Below are 19,290 nucleotides of genomic sequence, written 5' to 3' on the forward strand. Positions count from 1 at the left end.
GAGAAAAAAAAAATCTGATAGTAAACAAACAGATTTTTTTTCCTGTTAGTATAAGCCTGGTTCACAGAAAAAAAAACTCTAAGGTTTGTTTGACTACAACTCTGCAGAACTCCAATGGGAACCCGCTCGTGTCGTCCGATTGAGGCATTGACCCTTATAAGCAGCTTATTATAGGGAGAAAAAAGTTTCTGATTTCCGGGGCGCAGGAGCACTTTCACCCCAAACATGGCCTTTCTGGCTTTCTCCCATTTCCTGCCAGGCATGAACATGATCGACTCAGCCCCGGCATAGTCGAAAGGGGACCCGGCGACATGAGCTGATCGATCGATCCGTCTCTCTCTCTCGAGATGTTTTTTACCTCGCGATTTGACCAATGTCACGGAGGCCCGAGCTGCTGCTGCTGTTTCAGACTTCGGAGTGCACTAGCGTGCGCTGTGGTCTCAAATGGAAAGTAAGTTTTGACCCCCTCGGTGTGGTGAGAAGAAGGAACAAGGGAAAGTGCCTTTTTCTCTCTCGTGGTGCAGCAGTCAATGGCGAAATGTGGCCTTGAAGAAACTGTCTCTGCTGAGTAGTTTGTGTCGACGTACTATGCCCAGCAGCAGAATAAGCTGGAGCTAATCGCTTTACAGCTCGCTGGTACACTGAAGGAACAGATCAATCGATGCACGCGGAGTGTATTTTTGAGTTCTACAGGGAAGAATACAGGATATGCACAAAAGAAGCATCCACTGAATTCAGGTTCAAGTTCCTGTTGATCACATCCCTACAATCTCTACGCCCGGGCAGTTTCCGCGCGCTCTCAGCGCTCTGCGGCTTCCGTCGCGTGCGGTATTGGCGTGATGGCCGGACGGGCTGTCACTGGGTGGGTGTTGTCGGTTGTAGTTCACACGTGTCGTGCGCGCTTCGGTTCAGTGGGTCGGTTCGGGGGAGGTACGTGGCTGTTGCCTGGGATTCTTTTCGTTTCGGGTTCGCTTCCGGTCTTCCCCTTCTCCCCTGTTTCCTTCCGCGAGGGGTTTCGTCTCCCGAATCACTCTTTCTTCCGGCCGCTGCTACTGCTGCACCGGGAGCTGCTTTCGGCGGTGGCGCTGGTCTCGTCGTGGGTTGTCGACTCGGCCGTTCCTTCTCTTCTTCTCGCAGGTTCGCATTGGAGGTCTGTTCATCTTCCCGGCTTGTGGTTTGGGGTTTTGTTTTTTCGTTTGGGTGGTGGTGTGGTCGATGCTAGCTTTTCGACTTTTGGGTACTGTAATGGTTGCCTCGTGGTGGCTGATTGCGTGTGCTTGGTTAATGGAGGGTTGTATTTGCTGTTGATTTGGGCGCGGTTGTTCGTGGCGGATCTGATTTGTATGTGCTGTTTCAGGTTGAGACGGTGGGATCTGTTTGAGGTTGGTTCTGTTATGCTGTGTGCCCCGCCGTCGGTTGCTGGACTTCGCGTCGTCCGTCTGTGAGGTATGCGCCGTTCTGCAGTGCTGCTGAGTTCTTCCATAGTGTATTTTGTCATGCGCTTTGGTTCTGTGTGGGGTCTTTGGTTCGGGATTTGTCTGGTCTGCCTCTTTCTGTTGTCTGTGTCTTAGCGTCCATGGATGGCGAGGTTTCTTCGAGTCAGGGCGGTCGGCGTCGCGCATCGCAAGCTGCTGCGGGCGAGTCTTCTTCGGGCGGGCGTGGTCATCGCCGTCCACCGGTTGCTGCGAGCGATGGTTCTTCGCGAGAAAGCGCCTGTCGTTCTCCTCCCGCTGGCTTGCGTCGCAGGTTCGTTCCCCTTTTTGTCTCCCGGTGTGCGGTTTTTTTTTTAGAATATCAGGAGGCCATAGCCCCCCGGCTCCATTATATCAATGAAACCAGGTGTACATTGTTCAAAATAAAATTTGCAGTAAGTAAAGTTAAGAGGGAAATGCTCCAACACAGAGCAGCTGTTACAAAACTAGAGCAAGAACAAAAGCATACTCCATGCACCGGGGGCAGATCAAAGAGGAAGAGCAATCAGACAACTTCCTCCACTTCATGCACAGAAGCAGATTTCCTCCAGGGGGCTGAAGCGGGCAAGCAGATCATGCAACTTCAGGCGAATCAGGGAGCTTGGCAGGCCTCCAGAAGACCTCTCTCGGGAGGACATCTGAAGCTCCAGGGAAGGCCCCGAGATGCAGAGAGTGGAACATCCCCCAGCAAGGGCATCATCCATGAAGACGCTCAGGTCCGAAGGAGTAGTTGCCAAAGCTAGAGCTCTATTCATCTCCACGACAGTTGTACTGGCGCCTGGAGGCGACCAATAGTGTGCTTGATGAACTTGTCCATCAGTGCCTGCATATGATCTTTGTAAAGGAGAGACCATTTGCGCAGAGAACGCAGGATCAACCACCAGATCTGTGTAATATCAGTCCATGGTTTGTGATTAAAAATCATATCATTGCGAAATTTCTACAAATTCCACATGATAGCAGCATTAACAGTATTCATTACAGCATGGGTTTTATTAGCTACCCAGAAATGAGCAATAGATTCATAGGAGTTACCCAGTTGAATGTTAAAGAATTGTGAAGTGTCATTCCAGATGGATTGGGCAACTACACACTCAAAAAAAAAGGTGAATAGTTTCCTTTTCAGTGCAAAACACACAGCACTCAGGTTTCTTAATATGCCTCTTCTTCAAATTATCTCTAGTCATGATGTGATTGTGAGACAAGAGCCAAAGGAAAATATGCAATCTAGATGGGACAATAAGAGACCAGATTGCTGGGATGAAGATGGGCACAATCCCTCTAAAATTAATGATGTTATAGTGAGAGCTAGTGGTGTAGGTACCAGAATTAGTGTACTTCCAAATCAGGGCATCATGTTCTGTGTTTAGAGCAGTACCAAGGATGATTTGTTCTAGTTCGAACCACTTTTCCATTAACTGAGGGGAGAAACTTCTCCTAAACGACATCCTAATAGTAACACCATCCCAAATAGAGCTAATACTAGCAAGCTGCTCATTGCAAATGACATAAAGCTCCCAAAATTGGACAGACAAAGGAGAAGAGCCGAACCAGGTTTCTTCCCAGAACTGGACTTTGTCTCCATTTCCCACAATCCATCTATATCCCATTTTAACAGATTGGGCAGCCCACAACACACCCTTCCAAAATTTAGAGCACCCTCAGTCTCTACAGTAGAAGATGTTGGGGCTAGCAATGTCACATTTACAGTCAATGACAGATTTCCAGATTTTCCCATCACTTTGGGCGTATCTTTTAATCCAAGAGCCCAGCAGACACAGGTTAATATCCTGTAAACATGGGATGCCCAGACCCCCATGTTCTTTTTTCGTACAAAGGAGATGCCAATTGGCTAGATGGAGTTTTCTATTTCCTTCTGAATCGCTCCAAAGGCATCGAGCCATTTGACTATTAATAAGATCAAGCGCCCATTTAGGGAATTTAAAGAAAGAGAGCAGGTAGATTGGGATACTAGCAAGACAAGATTTAATTAAAACTAATCGTCCAGCGTAAGAGAGCAATTTCCCTCTCCATCCGGCCATACGTTTAAGAATTTTATCCACTAGCGGCTGGATATCCTCCTTTCTAAGCTCATCAAAATGAAGAGGGATGCCTAGGTATTTAATGGGGAAGCAACCAATGCTACAACCCAAGATGGACTTAAAAGGTTCTACCTCCTGAGGATCCATGTGTATTGGGATGAGTTCACTTTTCGAATAGTTAATTCTCATCACAGAAACTGGTTCAAAGCAGGTTAAGACCCATGGTGGTGTGCGGGTTTGTTTCTTCGCGTGGCCGGCAGTTGGGTTAGTGCTCGCAGGCTTTCGGGGTCAGGGGTACTTGTTTGGTTGGTGGCGGACCGTGGTTGTCCGATTAATCAGTTGTATTTTTTGTGGATTTTTGCATTGTTGCTGGCGGCGGATCTGATCTACTGATTGTTTTGATTTAGGTTGAGTTTGGGGATCTGCCAGAGCCGCCGCCAGGCCCGCCACCGGCACGGAGGCTCATCTGTGGAGGACCATGCCGGCACGGACGCCCCACCTTGCGGCTTCCTCGCGTCACCATTACCCCCATCCCATCCTCGTCTCTTCCCCGCACCACGCGTCCACCCTCGCATCCTCGACAATATTCACGCGCGACGCTGTCGAGAAGAGGTCGCTCAGCACTGCCACTGGAAGCTGCGGCACCGACGGCTGGCCAACCTAATTGGCTATTGCTGCAACTGGGACGAGTGTCTGCTCGTTGTGGAGTCCATGAGGTACCACTGTAAGTTGTACTCCTCCCGTCCCATATTAAGTGTCTCAGATTTGTCCAAATATGAATGTATTTATATTTTAAAAGTGTCTAGATACATGTAACATTTCGACACTTGATATGGGACGGAGGGAGTATATGGGATTATGGGTACCGATTTGCTTCAGCGGTCGGATCAATTTTGATAACTCGTGTATGAGCCATGAATTTCTGCTTGTTTGTGTTTTTTCTTTATCCAGCCGGCAGTTGTCACATTCTGGTGATAATCACTGAAATCTGCAATAGCTCACACACAGCTCAGATAACTAGACTTTTCGAGGTAACATGTATGAAGAGACATGATTTAACTGCTGAACCAGTTAACTTGATACTAGAACATTAGGGCATGAGAATTTATTAGAGAAACTAGACAACACTTTACCATATGATGACAAACAAACACGTTGTCTGACAGCTTTCTCACATGATATTTGGATGTTTCCAATAGCTAGGGCAGATAAAAGTCGCTCTCTTACATATTTCAGTGGCCGCCTTAATAGTTCCATGCAGATGATGTGCGAAAAGAGTCATTTGAAGTGACCTAGAACATCAAACCTGACAATAATAACTTGATCAAAAGATGTTCCTGTATCTACAATTTGTCGGACGAAGCATCATATCTGTCTGGATCACAGGGACAATAGTACGAGTACATCATACTACAAACTTTTCAGAAGGTCATTAATTAGGCGGTCCACTGGTGAGGTCTTTCAGAGGAACAACTTCACTAGAGACGAAGCAGAGAAGTCAACATGCAGTATCATTTGCTCATTTGATCACTACCCAGGCAGCATGTGCACAATCAGAGAGTATGGCTGATCACACCCTGAGATTGCATAGGACAAGCAGACAGCTTAACGTATTTGCAGATCTGTCTCCCTCAATTTCTAATCATAAAAAGTCTGCTTGATGGAAGAGACCTCGTGCAAGTGTTAAATACTTCCTTCCGTTCCATATTAATTGACACGGATTTAATACAAGTTGTACTATATAGTACTGCAATTAGACGGGCACACCTGGCATGCAGATACAAGGAGTAATACATGATGACCGTCAGGTACGGTTCAAGAATGATGGCATGGATCCGTCGATCAGTCACATAGATGCGTGTAATACAGATCCTAAACAGATGGAGAAAATCTGGAATGACTGTCCAGATGCTGAAGTTCATCAGGCCACCCTTTTCCTCGTGCGATCAGTAGGAAGTATGAACCCAGACAATAATGCCTCGTCCGTCTGCCGCCTGAACGATGGAAAGTGTAACAACGGCGGCTCCACGGGCTCCGATCGCCGCACGGGCCGCTCCGATCTGTAGTTTGGCCGCGGTGGCTTCTTTCGGTGCGAGCTCTTTACCCAGGCATTCCGTCGAACACGTCGTGCGCGCGCTGGTCGCGGCCCTCACCGGAACCGTCGGATGAGGTTTGAACAGCCCGGATTGGATTGTAGTTGAGCACGGCGCCTTAGCGTACGGTCCACACAAGTAGTAGTACAGACTTTCTCTTCTGAGAAGTCTTCTTCAATCCAATCAAGCTTCTGTTCCTCCCAAATCGATTCGCCTCGCCCCCAACCCCTTCATCATCCATGGCGACTCTCACCATGCAGCCGATCGATCCCGCCCCGGCCGCCCATGAAGGCTCAGGGTAAGTGATACCTTGCCTCGCGTTGTGTCCCCTTCTCTTTACTAGATTTGATTTTAGACCAGAGAACCGAGATAAAGAGCTAGAATTCGAGGGTTTTGTTGTGATTTTTAATGTTTTGATGCTTGGGATGCAGCAGGGGTAATAAGGTCGCCGAGGATGGTGGCGATTTGGGTGACATCGACTCGGGGTAAGTGCTTCTACTTGTCCCCATGTAATCGCTATATCTCGGTCTGTTCGTAGCAAATTAACGCGTGGAGTTGTTGATATGGTTGCGACCTGGGCAGATGGGTTTTCCTCGGGAAATCCGACATCGTTCCGGCGGATTTGGCCGCCGCTGCTGCTGCCCACGGCGGCCTCCGCTCTTCTTCGGCGATTCCTACCTGGTACGAATCGGGAAATTGGTAGAGTTGTGCAAGTCAAGAAGCGTGTGTTCATTTGTGTTGACGTGAACCATGACCTAGTCTATTTGGTTCTTTGTTTTCTATCCGTTTCCTTGCAGGGCGCGGTGGGTGCTTGGGGGTGTGGTGTATACGGTGGTGCCATTCTACAAGAGAGTCAGGACTTATGAAGGTATATGCATATGCAACTCGATAATGGCTATTGCCGGTCTTGAATTCACCCGTAATCATTCATTGTTTGCCTGGATGGAAGCGAAATTCCTATGTCTCTTCAAGAGTAATCATCATAGATTTCATTAATTGTTAGCAAGTAGTAACTAGTAAGTGTTGTGGAGTTCATGAAATGCTACCAATAGTAATATTGCGGAATTCATGCGCAATCGCTATGGAGTAGTACTTATAAACTATTAAGGTGTGCTGTATGCCTGTATGTTTGGAGATTTTTTTTTTTTGACGAACTGTTTGGAGAATTTTCAAAAAAAAAAGTTTGGAGAATTTTATAGCTGTTGTATGGTTAATATCTCAGACGAGACTGTGGGATATGTGGAGACTGCTGTAGAGGTTGTGGAGCATGCAGCTGAGGCAACGGAGAAGCTAGCTGCTAATGTGGCAGACCAACTTCCTGAGAATGGTTCCCTGCAGAAAGCATTGGAGAAGGTTGAGTACATTGCTGATGTAGTGGATAAGGATGCAGAGAAGTTTGAAGCCATTGTTGAGAAGGTTAGCTTTCGTATTCTGTGTTATTGATGACTTTGTACTTATGTCTGATTTTGCATATGATGAATAATACTTGATAAAAAAATATTGAAATCTCAAAATAGCATCTGGTGGTGTTGTATGGTAAATTGGTAATGCTAAAGATAAATGAGTAGATGGTATTTTTTGTACCAACCAATAGTCTGAAGTTTATAAGGAACTCTTTGTCAACAAAAATTCTTGTAACTCCTGAAGCACTTATTTGATGTGAGTCATTTATCTCCATCGAAATCTTAGTAACGATGTGTATTCAGCTTATATCTATGCACCATTTTCTTTTCAGAGCATAGACCATTGTTAAGTCATAGCTTTGCAATTTGTGACCATTTCTGTTGGTTAGACTGATGTGTGCATCTTTGACTTCATGCCAATTGTTTCCTGGAAGGAACCAAAGATGGTTTCATTATTTCTGGTACTACTCTTTACAGTTTGTAAGGCATCTAGAAATAGGTTGCTTTCAACACTTTAAGAGGGTTTAATATTTAGCCTTCTGATGTCATTACACTTAGGGAAGATTGGGAAGTAAGTTAGCTGACTTAGTTAAGAGAAGATACCCTTAGACTCCTTGGCTTGCCTTATTCCTTTTCTTCTCATGAAAGCATTGAAAATGTCTCGTATTGCGTCAGAAGTACTCACTCCGTTCCATAATTCTTGTCGAAATATTACATGTATCTAGACACTTTTTAGAAATAGATACATCTATTTTTGGTTAAATTTGAGACAAGAATTATGGAACAGAGGGAATATTAACAAACATATGCAATGATGGAGCGGCTAACTTTTAATGGTCATTCATGCTAATGCAGATTGACAAGTACAGTGACAAGATCGATGCTGAAGTAGAGCCTGTCATCGAGGAGCTTGAAAAGGAACTCAACCAATTATAGCATCCTGGCGTAAAATGCACAGATATGCGTTCGCCGGTCGCTTAGAGGAGAATGTGCTCCCCGTTGTACATACTATAGGAGTATTATTATCTCATGTGAATAGCTTGTAATTATTCGTGCCGTTCTCTATGAATGACAGCACCTAGATTATAATAAGGCGTGGTGATGATGTGCGGGTTGCTCAAAGTGGATGTACACATACAAGTATTGAGAACATTGGATACAGAAACGGTATTGAAAACATTGGATGTAAATCTCTAGGATTGATATCATTTGGAATGTAAAACATTACTACACTATTGTCCAGAAGAAAGGAGAACCAAATGCTGAAATGAAAAGGAGATTCTGGACCTGTCGATTCAGTTTCCCACCTGTTAAGCTTAGAATCCCTGATTTACCGAATTTCCTTGTAAGAACTCACTGGAATGCCTGACTGGTTCAAACTCTGTTCTCTCTTTTTGTTATGAGAAACGTGCTTCAGTCAATAATAACTCAACTAGTGCTTATTTTCTGAATTTGTTTATATTGTCTAATGTTGTGACTTATGAACTGTGATTTGTGAAGGAGAGGAGAGACGGCTACTTGGCGAGATACCGGCCTTGAACGTCCCTCCCTTCGCCGCCCCCTAGGGATATTTTGCGGTGAAGGATAAACCCCGGCGACAGCCCAGCCTACGGTTTGGATATTTCGCCGTTGCCTTCCTTCCTCTCTGCCTCGCAACAATGGCTCTCCCCCTCGTCCGCCTCCTCCTCCCCTCGCTCCCCGCGTGCCAGCCACCGCTCCGCCACCCCGAGCACTCCTCTCCTCCGCCTCGCCACGGTCACGTCTCCTTCTCCGTCTCCGCCGCTGCCCGCTCCTCCTCCTGCAGCCGCGCCGCCGGGTTCGCTGCCTGCGCTGCTAGCGCCTCGGTCGCCCCGGCGCCGGTGCCCGCGGAGGCGGAGACGGAGGCGGCGGAGGAAGAGCCCGTCGGGCCCAGGACGCGGCTCATCGCCATGAACATCCCGTGGGACTACACGCCCGACGACATGCGCGCGCTCTTCGAGAAGCAAGGCTCCGTTGTCAGCGTCGAGGTAACAACCGCTCGTTTCCTTTGCCTTATCCATTCGACAGAAAATAAGAACAATGGTAGAGTGATTGCCGTCGGAAGTGGCAGTAATAGGATTATAAGATTGTACGGTCCATCTTCGTTATATCAGCATGCTTCTTGAGAGTGAACTGAACAGAAACACACATACAAAAGGAAAAATATGTCACAAATTTAAGGTCCAAGCATCTGGACTGACATTTCATCTCCAACCCATTACGTACATTATATTGTATTACTATCTAAAAGATGAGAAGAGGGGAGAGGAGAGGGGCTATCATTTCTCATCTCCAACCCACTGCATCTTAAATTGCAGAGGGAGGCAGGGAGGGGAATGGAAAGCTCCACCTTAACCATTTGTAGAACCACTCCAAGGCGTTGAATCTTAAAGTTAGCTTTATAGGGTTACATAAAATTTTGATTTGATGCATGAACACAAAACAAATATTCTAGATACAGCAGTTGCTCTGATGTTGATTAAGTATTTAAGTGGCATCTACAGTTCTATATTCCTCCCATAGGGAAGGCATCATATCTTTGGAATCTGTTTTGCACTCTCCCCTCGACCAAATATGGCTTGTTCCATGTTTCACATTGGCAAATCTAGAAGATTTTGCCATGCAATGCTTTTAAAAAGGGTTTGTTGATTATTTTATTTTCAAAATATATTTGGCAGGAACTTCCTTAGTGATTGCTTTTCTTGGTTGATTTGCTAGCTTTCGATGTACAGTTCCAAAAAGAACAGAGGGTTGGCATTTGTAACCATGGGCTCGGAAGAGGAGGCTCTTTCAGCAATCAACAATCTCAATTCATCTGTAAGTTGTAGGTTGTTATGGAAATAACATACTCCCCCCCCCCCCCCCCCCCCTTGGAGATTGGAGATATTCTACTTATTAGATCATCCTCGTTGATCTCAGAATACCAAATTTCTGATTATGATTTATCTCCTGATCTACCTATTCCTGCTGTAGACTTTAAATGATAGAACAATTAAGGTCGACTTTGCAAAACCTCGAAAGAAGCAACCTACTGTGCCGTCAGCTCCCATGCAAAATAAGCATATTGTGTTTGTTGGAAATTTGACATGGAGGGTGAGATCTCGTCATCTGCGGGAGTTATTTGCGTCAACCCCAGGTGTACAATCAGTTGAAGTTATCTTCCAAACCACCACTCCGAGGCGATCTGCTGGTTATGCATTTGTTTCTTTTTCCTCAAAAGAGGAGGCGGAAGCTGCCATATCCACCTTCAATGGCAAGGTAAATATTCTGAAATATTTTATGCACAACAGTACAATGATGTAATTTGTTGCGGATCAAATTCTAGTTCATGCAAGTATTTTCGTGCAAGGCAAATGCACACACACTACACACGCGACGCGCACGTCGTGTGCATTCCCTACACGCACTCGAAAATATTGGAGGCTCAATCAGTTGCAGTTAATGCGGGAATGTTTTGTTGAATCAAATGCTCATGCGTGTGTGCACTCCGAATAGATATGGTACACTGTGTCAATTCTTGGTATTGAATATGAGTGGGTGGAAATAACCCTCTCTAACACCACTAAGTCACAGAGCCATGCGTTGTCTGTATATGTCTGACCTGTTGATTTTGTCGTAGGAATTGTTGGGACGACCCATTAATGTTACGTTCAAAGAAGAAACTGCCAAAAAGAAAATATCTTCTCATTCAGAGGAAGAAAACTTGGAGGCAGAATCATCTGAGCAGAGTGATAGCTGAGCATGGATTTGTCTAAGAACCACAGAAAGAAGTTTAATGAGTTGATCTGCAGACCTATAGTGCTCTTATTTCAGTAATAACTCTTATCTCAATCCTTGGTCATATTTTATTATACCGGAATATTCAGTTATCAAAGCAGGGACTATATATCTTTTGAGAAAGGAGACAACGCAACTTCTTTGTTGCCCTTGTTAATGACATTCTGTTTATTTATTTCAATGTTTAAACTACCATTTCTACTATAGCAAGCAATAAATCTTATGATAATGGATGCTGCTATGGTTGTCGTTGGACATGTTTTCATGATACAAACTAACTGCCTTCGTTTTATATTTTTGCTATTCTATTCCTTCTGATTTTATTGAGCATTTTGCATTTTAGGCTTTTAGCAAGTTCTTGTGTCACTTCGATCATAAAAGTTAGTATTGTCATAATTATTTATTATTCAGTGTATGATCTATTTTTTTGAGCCAATATAGAGATGGTTATGGCAGTATTATCTTAATCATGATTGTTTGTACCTCTTGATCACACTGACGTTTCTTCTGTCACAGGGTGGCCAAGTTGCTGGTTGATTTTGCTCGTTCAGCAACTCTTGCATTTTGGAATGCTGCATTCTGTAAGTTCTCCACTTGATGTGGATGACATTTGGAGGCTAGTTAGGTGCTAGGGGTACCAAAAAAACATGAGCTGTCAACATCTGAGGTAATGAACTGTAGAATATACGTATCTGTTACCTGCTGACGGATTTGACTATATTTATTTATTTTCTGTAATGAAATGTGTTTGGTTCTTTAACACTTCTGCCTTAGGTCGGGTAAAAACGAAACTCCCTACAATATTTTTCGAGTACTAGCCACTAAGTTAATATGACATCCACACTCCCGGACTGTATAACCAAACCGATTAAAGGTACTAGATGCAACTTGAACATGGTTGTTGAGGTATGGGCGTGTAGATAAATCTTGTCTTAACATGTACTTAATATATATAACCGGTTGTGTTATTATCTTGAGAAAGACACTGGATATCTGCTTCTCTCTTCAAGAATATAAAATCGTGCGGTCTAACATCCACATCTATCTGTTTGAGTTGACAAATCAGTACTTACTCCTCATATTCTGGCAACTGTTGATCATAATTGCGATGCAGATATTTAGGTTCCGGACATGTATCAGTATCCGTAAGGGTATTAGATTAACCCTTTCTCTAATAAATCTGTACTCCATTCTTTTGACTGATAGGCCCCCTTTCTTTGCTCGCAAAGCATATCCGTAGATGGGCATAATTACACGTTTCGAGGCACCCCCCAACACCGAGTGACGAATCGCATGACAGTGGGGAAACAAAAGGGAGAACCGTGCACGGTACCATGTGTACGCTTGGTCGACAGAAGAAAGTCTTGGCCAGATCCCTTGATCAATCAACCGTTCCCTGCCTTAGATTCCTCCGTCGCGTTCACTTGCTGCCCAGCTGCAGCAACCGGGCCACCGTGATGGCGTACTCACTTGTTGTGCGTCGCGCACTCGGCAGATAAATTTATGTCGTCGGGGGGGATCCGACGAGGCTCCTCCAGACGCCGACGCCAGTGGCTGCACTGCATGCGTTGTGCGCTGCGCTGTCCGTCTCTTCTGCACTGAAACGGTGGGCCGAAAGCTCGCCGGGTTTCTGAAGCAGCGGACGACCGTCGCTCACGGTAACGGCGCACGGGTTCTCGCCGGTCGTTCCGCGCCACGCCGAATAGTCCCGCACGGCCGAGCGAGCGGAAGCAAAGCAATCCTCACGCTAAACTAGGCTCTCCGGGCTTCCGATCCCCGCTTCGGTTTCTTCCTCGCGGAAGCCTTCCGATTCCTTGCGCCACGCTTCAAGCAACCGCTCTCTCTCCCCCTTCAATTCCCATCCTCCTCTTCAGTCTTCACCAACCCCCCGCGCAGAACCAGACCACACACCAAAAACGCCCGCCGCTTTGCGTCAGTTGAGGGAGGCGCGGCAGCCACGGCGAAAGGCGGCGCGTCCGGCGGCGGCCTGGAGCGGGAGATGCTGCTGATGGCCGCCGCGCCGGGCGGCGGCGAGCGGCAGCAGCAGCAGCACCAGAAGCGGGGGACCCGGAGAGGGCGGCCGTTGTCCGCCGATCTGCTGCAGAACTGCGACCTGCCGCCTCCGGCCAAGCTCTTCGGCCCGTTCCCGACTCTGCAGAGGTAAATTAAAATTCAAAACCGCCGTGTTCTCCACTCTCCTCGGGCGCATTGCTCAGTTCTTCCCCTCTCTCCTTTTCTTGTATCGCGCGATGTTAGGTTGGAGAGCGCGGCGGCGGCGGACCAGAAGGGCGACGGCGGCGGCAACGAGAGCCTGCTGCGGGCGCTGCGGCTGTCGCAGTCGCGGGCGCGGGAGGCGGAGGAGAAGCTGGCGGCGGCGGGCGCCAGCAACGGGGGGCTCGCGGCGCTGCTCGTGCGGGACTCGGTGGCGCTCTCGGCCCATCGCCGCTGGGTCATGATGCTCGAGGCCGAGAACTCCGCGCTCAGAGCCTGCGGCGGCGCGGACCCCGCGGAGGAGGAGGACCACGGCGGCGCGGGCACCGCCGCCGCGTGGTGGGTCGCGCTCGCGGTCTGCGTCGGCATCGCCGGCGTCGGCCTCGCCCTCGGCAACCTCTTGCTCTGAGGAAACCATTGACCATCATCCTTAGTTCTTTTTGTAAATTATATTACGCCTCCTGAATCAATCCTAATCCACCAGACCAACACTTGGTCTTGTGTGCGAAAAATGTTTACAGAGTTCTTGCATAGTTGCGTACTGAAAATGTTGACATCTCTTCTCGATGCCTGGCATTGGAACCTCGTGTTGTTGTCGATAAACAGACGGAATCAAGGCGAAGAACGGGAGGAAGCTTTTGGAGGATTAGGACATGAGATTGGTTCCTCGCCGGAAGCTTGGGGGTATCCATCCCCGCACGCTATCAGGAGATTCATGACAGTGACTCAGTGAGTGCAGGTTACTCTACTACAATTGTATCCTGGGTTGGGTTGGATAACTGCGACGCCTCCAATTCGTGCTCAGTATGTTGAGCTTATCTGGTCCAGGCACCAGGATTGATGAGGCGATGACTGAGACTTTTCTCCAGTAGCGCAGAGTATTTGCAATGATGCAACGCAGTTGATTAGTCTTTGTTGTCTTCTTAATTTAGTTTATTTTACCTCGGGTCCGGATTGATTTCGCCCCTGAATTTCAATACGAAACAACTTTATTTTACACATTTGCTATTCTAAAGCTAGCTGCTTTTCAATTATGTGAACATTTACATTTTGTCCATCGTCATTGAGAGGCCTTGTGACTGTTTTCGCAATATCCTTCAGTGTGAATTTTGATGGAACGGCAATTTTTGCACGAGTGATTAGAGGTCTAGAAAGGTTTTCATGAAACGCGGTTTAAATGGTTACAGATTCCACGTTTCACTTGATCCGTTTATTTATTGAAAGCATTTAACTTTTACTACCGTAGGTGGAGTCTTGACTTGATACATTGCCCTTTAGGGCACGAGCAATGTGCCAATTTCTTAGCACTACCACGTAAAGCTCCAGCATTACATGCCCTTAGCACCTCCTTCTGGGTTCCCCACCTGCTACTCTTCTACAACGAAACTACAGACCCATCGGCTGTAGCACAAATATTTTTTAATGAAGCTGGAACCCGATGCAACTAGATGAATCGGTTCTAGTGATTTTTTCTTAGCACCTGCATGTTTTATGGCGGGTGCTAAGTTTGTTAGCGCCGGATTTTTCACTACGCTGCACATGGCCTTGTGTTCATATATGAGTTTGAAACCTGAGCAAGAGAAGGTAAAAAAAGGTTCCATATTATTCCATTTGGTCCAAAATATATGATGCCTTAGTTTTGTCATACATCAGATTTTTTAAAGTTTGACCAAGTTTAAAAATCTACTACTCCCTTAGGTCCATAACAAGTGTCGTAGTTTTAGTACAACTTTGTAATATAAGTTAGTACAAAATCTAAGACACTTATTATGAATCGGAGGGAGTAACAAGTAACATCTATTTCCTTCGTCCCATAATTCTTGTCTCAAAGCGTCCACATACATTCAATATTTCGACAAGAATTATGGGACGGATGGAGTACAACGGTAAATTAGGTTTTTAACCTGTCATTATTATTATTTTGGTTTGGAAGACTGTCATTGTATATTTTTATTGTACATGTACTTGATATTGTAGATATCATTACATTTTTATATAACATTAGTCAAATTTTAAAAATTAGACTTAGGACAAAGCTAGCACGTCTCATATTTTGAAACGGAGTACCATCGGTCCATCCATAACCCGTACCTTCTCACATGCCCGGGTTGATTGGGTTCCACATGACCTTGTCTAGGCCAAGTAATCAAAGAAGACCGGCCCAATTTCAGGGTTGGCATCGGTCCATTTTGCTGTTTCTTTTTTTTCGCTCAGAGTATACTCTGGTCTAGAATGGCATTTGACATTTGACCTTACGCCGTCGAGCAATTTGTTTTGACGCGCGGCTCTGATGAAACAGCGTTGCAAACGAGGATTGGATTCTGCATTGACCAGGCCCTTCTCTGCGGCCCGTAGATACCAACAGAAGTTTTGTCCGCGGTCGGAAGAGCAGGCGCCAGGCCGGGGTCGCTGCACCTGCCCCCTTTGGCTCCAACCTAGGCAATCAACCCTACATAGCGTCAGTTCATTGCCAAGTTTCGAAGACGGCCACCACGAGCGTAGAACTGAAAGGAAGGATAAACTAATGGCACGCAACAACCGTACATCGATCAAGAGCAGGCCAGAACTTACATATTGTATACAGTAGTTCTGCGCAAGTGGAGCTCTCTGGAAAAGAGACAGAATACCCCTAAAAAAAAAAAGAAAGTTGTTTTTAGATGGTTAGTAGTACTACTAGGTGTGGTTGTATTATATCTTGCCTACTGAGAAATCATAGGTTAAGCAACTTGTGTACTTGGTTAGGACAGAATAACTTTTTCAGTGCTCGGGAGCAATCAGGGACTTCATCCATCGTGCAAGCTCTGCTAATCCAATGTAAATCTGATTCTGTTGAGAATTGGTGGAATGACAGAGCAAAAATCTCTCATGACCGTAAGAGACATTTCGACGGCCGCTCGTCTATTGTCTCTGGAATGTGTGGACTCTGGAATGTGTGGAAGGAGCGTAACCGCAGAGTTTTCATTTTTTAACAATATGTCCATGGAAGAGAAGGATGTTGCTTCCAAAACTCAGGAGGATTTCAAGTCCTTTTTGTGGGATAACAAGGTTAACCTGGTTTTCTCGAGCCGTGCCAGAATGTAATCGTCTTCTTTGTTCGTGGGGGTGTGTGCCTTTTTTCTAGACGCTCTCTTGCTCTCTTCTAAATATACTCGCTATCTCTTTTAATGAACGGCAGTGCTTCTGCCTTTTCCGTCAAAAAAGAAAAGAAAGAGAAGGTACAGAAAAACAGGGAGTGAGTGAACAATCCAAAAATTTCTTCCCAACAAAGAGTTGTTTAAAAGAACTGAATTGTTAGGCAATCCTGAAATTATTCGGTTCCTGAATCCTGATTGAGTGGACCGATAGATACACACCAACCGGCCATGATGCAGCCCGCCCCAGAGAGGCTTCTTCCTTCCGATCAGAAAAAAAAGCCTCGTTTGCATGCACACCACAGAAATGCTGCCGAGACGACGGCTGCAGGAGCTGAAGAAATGATCAGGTCCATGCACATAATTCTTCAAAAACATCCCTTGGTTGGGCATGTGCTCTCCCACTAGCGCAACAAGATAAAATAAAAATCGTGTGCATATTATCATCAGCTCCCTAACTCCTTTTCGAAAGAAAATCAGCTCCCTAACTACTCCTCGCCCGTTCCATTATTTGTTTAATCCGTCCATCTTTCCCTCTGAGCGCACGTTAATTGCGCGTTCAGTTACAAACCCATCTTTCCATCGACCTGTCTGCCATGGCGTCTAGAAGGATTGGACCTCCACGGAACGATTAATTAATTTATACTAATTAAAGAGACGGAACAGAGCCGGCCGGCGTAATTAAACACATTCGTTTTGATTAAATTAAACCAGTTGCCGTTGAACCTGTATCTTTATCTTCATATCCGGAAATGCATGGTTCCTGCTCGATGTCGATCATTGACCGCGACCCACGCCTCCCTACTCTCCAGGTCAGTAGCATGCATGGATTCGTACCGAAAGAGAAAACGGAGAGAAAAGATATCGCAACGCGGTTGGACCAAGTTCCCTGGCTACTTGCTCCGACGACTACGGAGTACGAACCCAGCTTTCGCTTTTTTTTTGTAAGACAGGATTAAATGATAAACTAACCTGTACTCCTCAACACCTTTAGTTTGCACTTCTCAAAAGCATCGTCCCATTATGTTCGCTAACACACACATGTGTAAAATATGTAAAGTACTACAAACAGGAGCGCGCATATTGCTTGCCAACTATATCGCACAACAGTAAAGAAATTTTAGATCATATTTTTTTTTCCGTGTCATTATTTCCTTTTGGATCCTTGGAATAAAGGAAACAACGATACTAGTACGTACTTTGTTTTATGAGATGGAAGTCCCCGTTTGGAACAAGGAACAGTAAAGAAACTTTACATATTTGTGTTTTCTGTGGAATTTTTCGTGTAGGGTCTTTGGAATAAAGGAAAACAACGATTTCTTAAGAAATGGAAGTCCCTGTTTAGAACAAGCAATAGTAAAGAAATTTCAGATGTTCGTTTTTCTATGGAATTGTTTCCTTTAGGATCTTTGGAATAAAGGAAACAACGATATACTACTCCGTACTTACTTAGGAAACAGAAGTTCTAACGGAAGGTTTCATATGCTTTTGAAAGGAAACAGAACATTAGGCTACTTTAATCTCCATCATATTCGGTGTGCGTTTTTCTATTCCTATATTTAATTACTTGGAACTAACAGAAAAAAAGGAAAAAACACAAACGCTGACCAACGGTCGCCGCATCCTGTCCCGAGAGCCGCCCAACTTACTAGCGGCCGGGTCCTTCCATAATTCCATGGCAATCATATGGCAAGCATGGCAGCTCTACAGTCTATATAAGGACCCTTCAACCTCCCCTTGTCAATCGTGCAATCCACTAAGTACTTCCCAGACATCGATCGGCAGCTAACCTCTCCTCCTTCATACGTTCAATCACCTCTGTACTAGAGAAGCTCCTAGAGCTGTCCTTTGTCATGGCTTCTTCTTCCGTTCTCGCAACTCTGCTCGTCGTCCTGGCCGGCTGCGCCGCCGCGGCCTCCGCCGCCACGTTCACCGTCGGCGACACCCAAGGCTGGACCACCGGCGCCGATTACACAGGCTGGACTAGCGGCAAGACCTTCGCCGTTGGAGACAAGCTCGGTTAGTATACATGACTGATCTTCCACTAGCTCTTTACAAGAACAGAGAAAGTACTTCTGGAACTGTTACTGTTGGCGTAAACACAGTTAAATCAATCGTCTTCTACGAGCACTAGTAACAGCATTGATCGTGGCTTAGTAATAATTAAGGAACTGTTTTTTAATCTTGATCAATACTCTGCAGTGTTCAACTACGCGAGCCAGGCGCACACGCTGGCGGAGGTGAGCAAGAGCGAGTACGAGGCCTGCTCCACGACCGCCGCCGTCGTCCCCAACAACGGCGGCTCCGCCACCGTCACCCTGTCCACCGCCGGCGACCACTACTACATCTGCACCGTCGGCGCCCACTGCGCCTCCGGCGGCATGAAGCTCGCCGTCACCGTCGCCGACTCCGGCTCCGGCTCCGGGACCACCCCGCCCGCCTCCGGCGGGTCGACGCCGCCCGCCACCACCACCCCGCCGTCCGGCTCCGCCGCGTCCGCCGCCGGCCCCGCCGTGCTCGCGGCCGCCGCCGCCGCCGTCCTTGTCAAGCTCGCCCTCTTCTGATGATCGATCCCCAGGGAAGAGGCAGTGCATGGATTCTGTTGCTAGCTAGTTTGGCTCCACTGGAGCCGGAGAGCAGAGCGGTTGGTTTCACCTTGAGCGATGGTGTAATATGATTGGGTGTTTTTTTTCCCCTTGTTTCTTCAGACTTGTGTGGATTATTATCTCTGATATTTCTTTCTACCTGATATATATATGCTAGTGTCAAATAAGGTTGGTTTTGGTCATGCTGAGCAGACCATGAGGTTTAATTTACTGTCCCTGTTGCTGCTTGTTTTAATCAATGGTTGGTTGAGGCGAGAGTGATTTAGGCGGTTAATTAGGTCATACAACAGTATGGTTAGGATGACTGTTGTAAGAATGGGACTGGAGTAGTAGTCGACTAGAGGAAAGGAATGGAATAATCGGCGGAATTAAAAGACAGCGAGATCGGTCGAAATCAGTTTGGTGTGGACGGCTGCGCGTGGCGCGTAGAAGGTCCTAAAATGTTGACATACATTGCAACAACTTTCAGGAAAGCAACAAGAGCAAAAGCAGATAGAATGCCAAAAAAAAAACAGTTTGGAGTAGACAACTTGTTGA

At 46.2% G+C, this 19,290-nt stretch overlaps 4 protein-coding genes and 1 long non-coding RNA gene across 6 annotated transcripts; all 5 read left to right on the forward strand.

The window, feature by feature from the left end:
- Window positions 1-891: 891 nt before the first annotated feature.
- LOC100842778 lies at window positions 892-2,450 on the forward strand. The gene is made up of 3 exons (XR_731667.3): window positions 892-1,150; window positions 1,358-1,746; window positions 1,869-2,450. It is a non-coding gene; the product is annotated as an uncharacterized LOC100842778 (long non-coding RNA).
- Window positions 2,451-5,741: 3,291 nt separating this feature from the next.
- LOC100843080 lies at window positions 5,742-8,308 on the forward strand. 2 transcript variants are annotated; one of them, XM_010236928.3, is made up of 6 exons: window positions 5,742-5,905; window positions 6,042-6,092; window positions 6,190-6,288; window positions 6,405-6,475; window positions 6,830-7,023; window positions 7,866-8,308. In XM_010236928.3, the coding sequence occupies exons 1-6, from the start codon at window positions 5,847-5,849 to the stop codon at window positions 7,944-7,946; spliced, it is 555 nt and encodes a 184-aa protein (XP_010235230.1). In that variant the 5' UTR covers window positions 5,742-5,846; the 3' UTR covers window positions 7,947-8,308. The 2 variants fall into 2 exon arrangements, with proteins under 2 accessions (XP_010235230.1, XP_003574650.1); XM_003574602.4 differs by having other exon boundaries at window positions 5,745-5,905; window positions 6,039-6,092.
- A 270-nt stretch (window positions 8,309-8,578) lies between these two features.
- On the forward strand, window positions 8,579-11,565 carry LOC100839716 (29 kDa ribonucleoprotein, chloroplastic). The gene is made up of 5 exons (XM_014901554.2): window positions 8,579-9,016; window positions 9,747-9,845; window positions 10,002-10,286; window positions 10,648-10,840; window positions 11,322-11,565. The coding sequence occupies exons 1-4, from the start codon at window positions 8,669-8,671 to the stop codon at window positions 10,765-10,767; spliced, it is 852 nt and encodes a 283-aa protein (XP_014757040.1). The 5' UTR covers window positions 8,579-8,668; the 3' UTR covers window positions 10,768-10,840; window positions 11,322-11,565.
- A 134-nt stretch (window positions 11,566-11,699) lies between these two features.
- On the forward strand, window positions 11,700-14,050 carry LOC100840021. Its single transcript, XM_014901555.2, has 3 exons — window positions 11,700-11,711; window positions 12,562-12,965; window positions 13,062-14,050. Exons 1-3 carry the CDS (start codon window positions 11,700-11,702, stop codon window positions 13,423-13,425), a joined length of 780 nt encoding a protein of 259 aa, XP_014757041.2. The 3' UTR covers window positions 13,426-14,050.
- A 3,786-nt stretch (window positions 14,051-17,836) lies between these two features.
- Window positions 17,837-18,959, forward strand: LOC100843685 (blue copper protein). The gene is made up of 2 exons (XM_003574604.4): window positions 17,837-18,166; window positions 18,350-18,959. Exons 1-2 carry the CDS (start codon window positions 18,001-18,003, stop codon window positions 18,709-18,711), a joined length of 528 nt encoding a protein of 175 aa, XP_003574652.1. The 5' UTR covers window positions 17,837-18,000; the 3' UTR covers window positions 18,712-18,959.
- The last annotated feature ends 331 nt before the right edge of the window (window positions 18,960-19,290 follow it).

This window comes from Brachypodium distachyon, chromosome 3 (assembly GCF_000005505.3).
Source record: "Brachypodium distachyon strain Bd21 chromosome 3, Brachypodium_distachyon_v3.0, whole genome shotgun sequence".
NCBI classification, from domain to species: Eukaryota; Viridiplantae; Streptophyta; class Magnoliopsida; order Poales; family Poaceae; genus Brachypodium; species Brachypodium distachyon.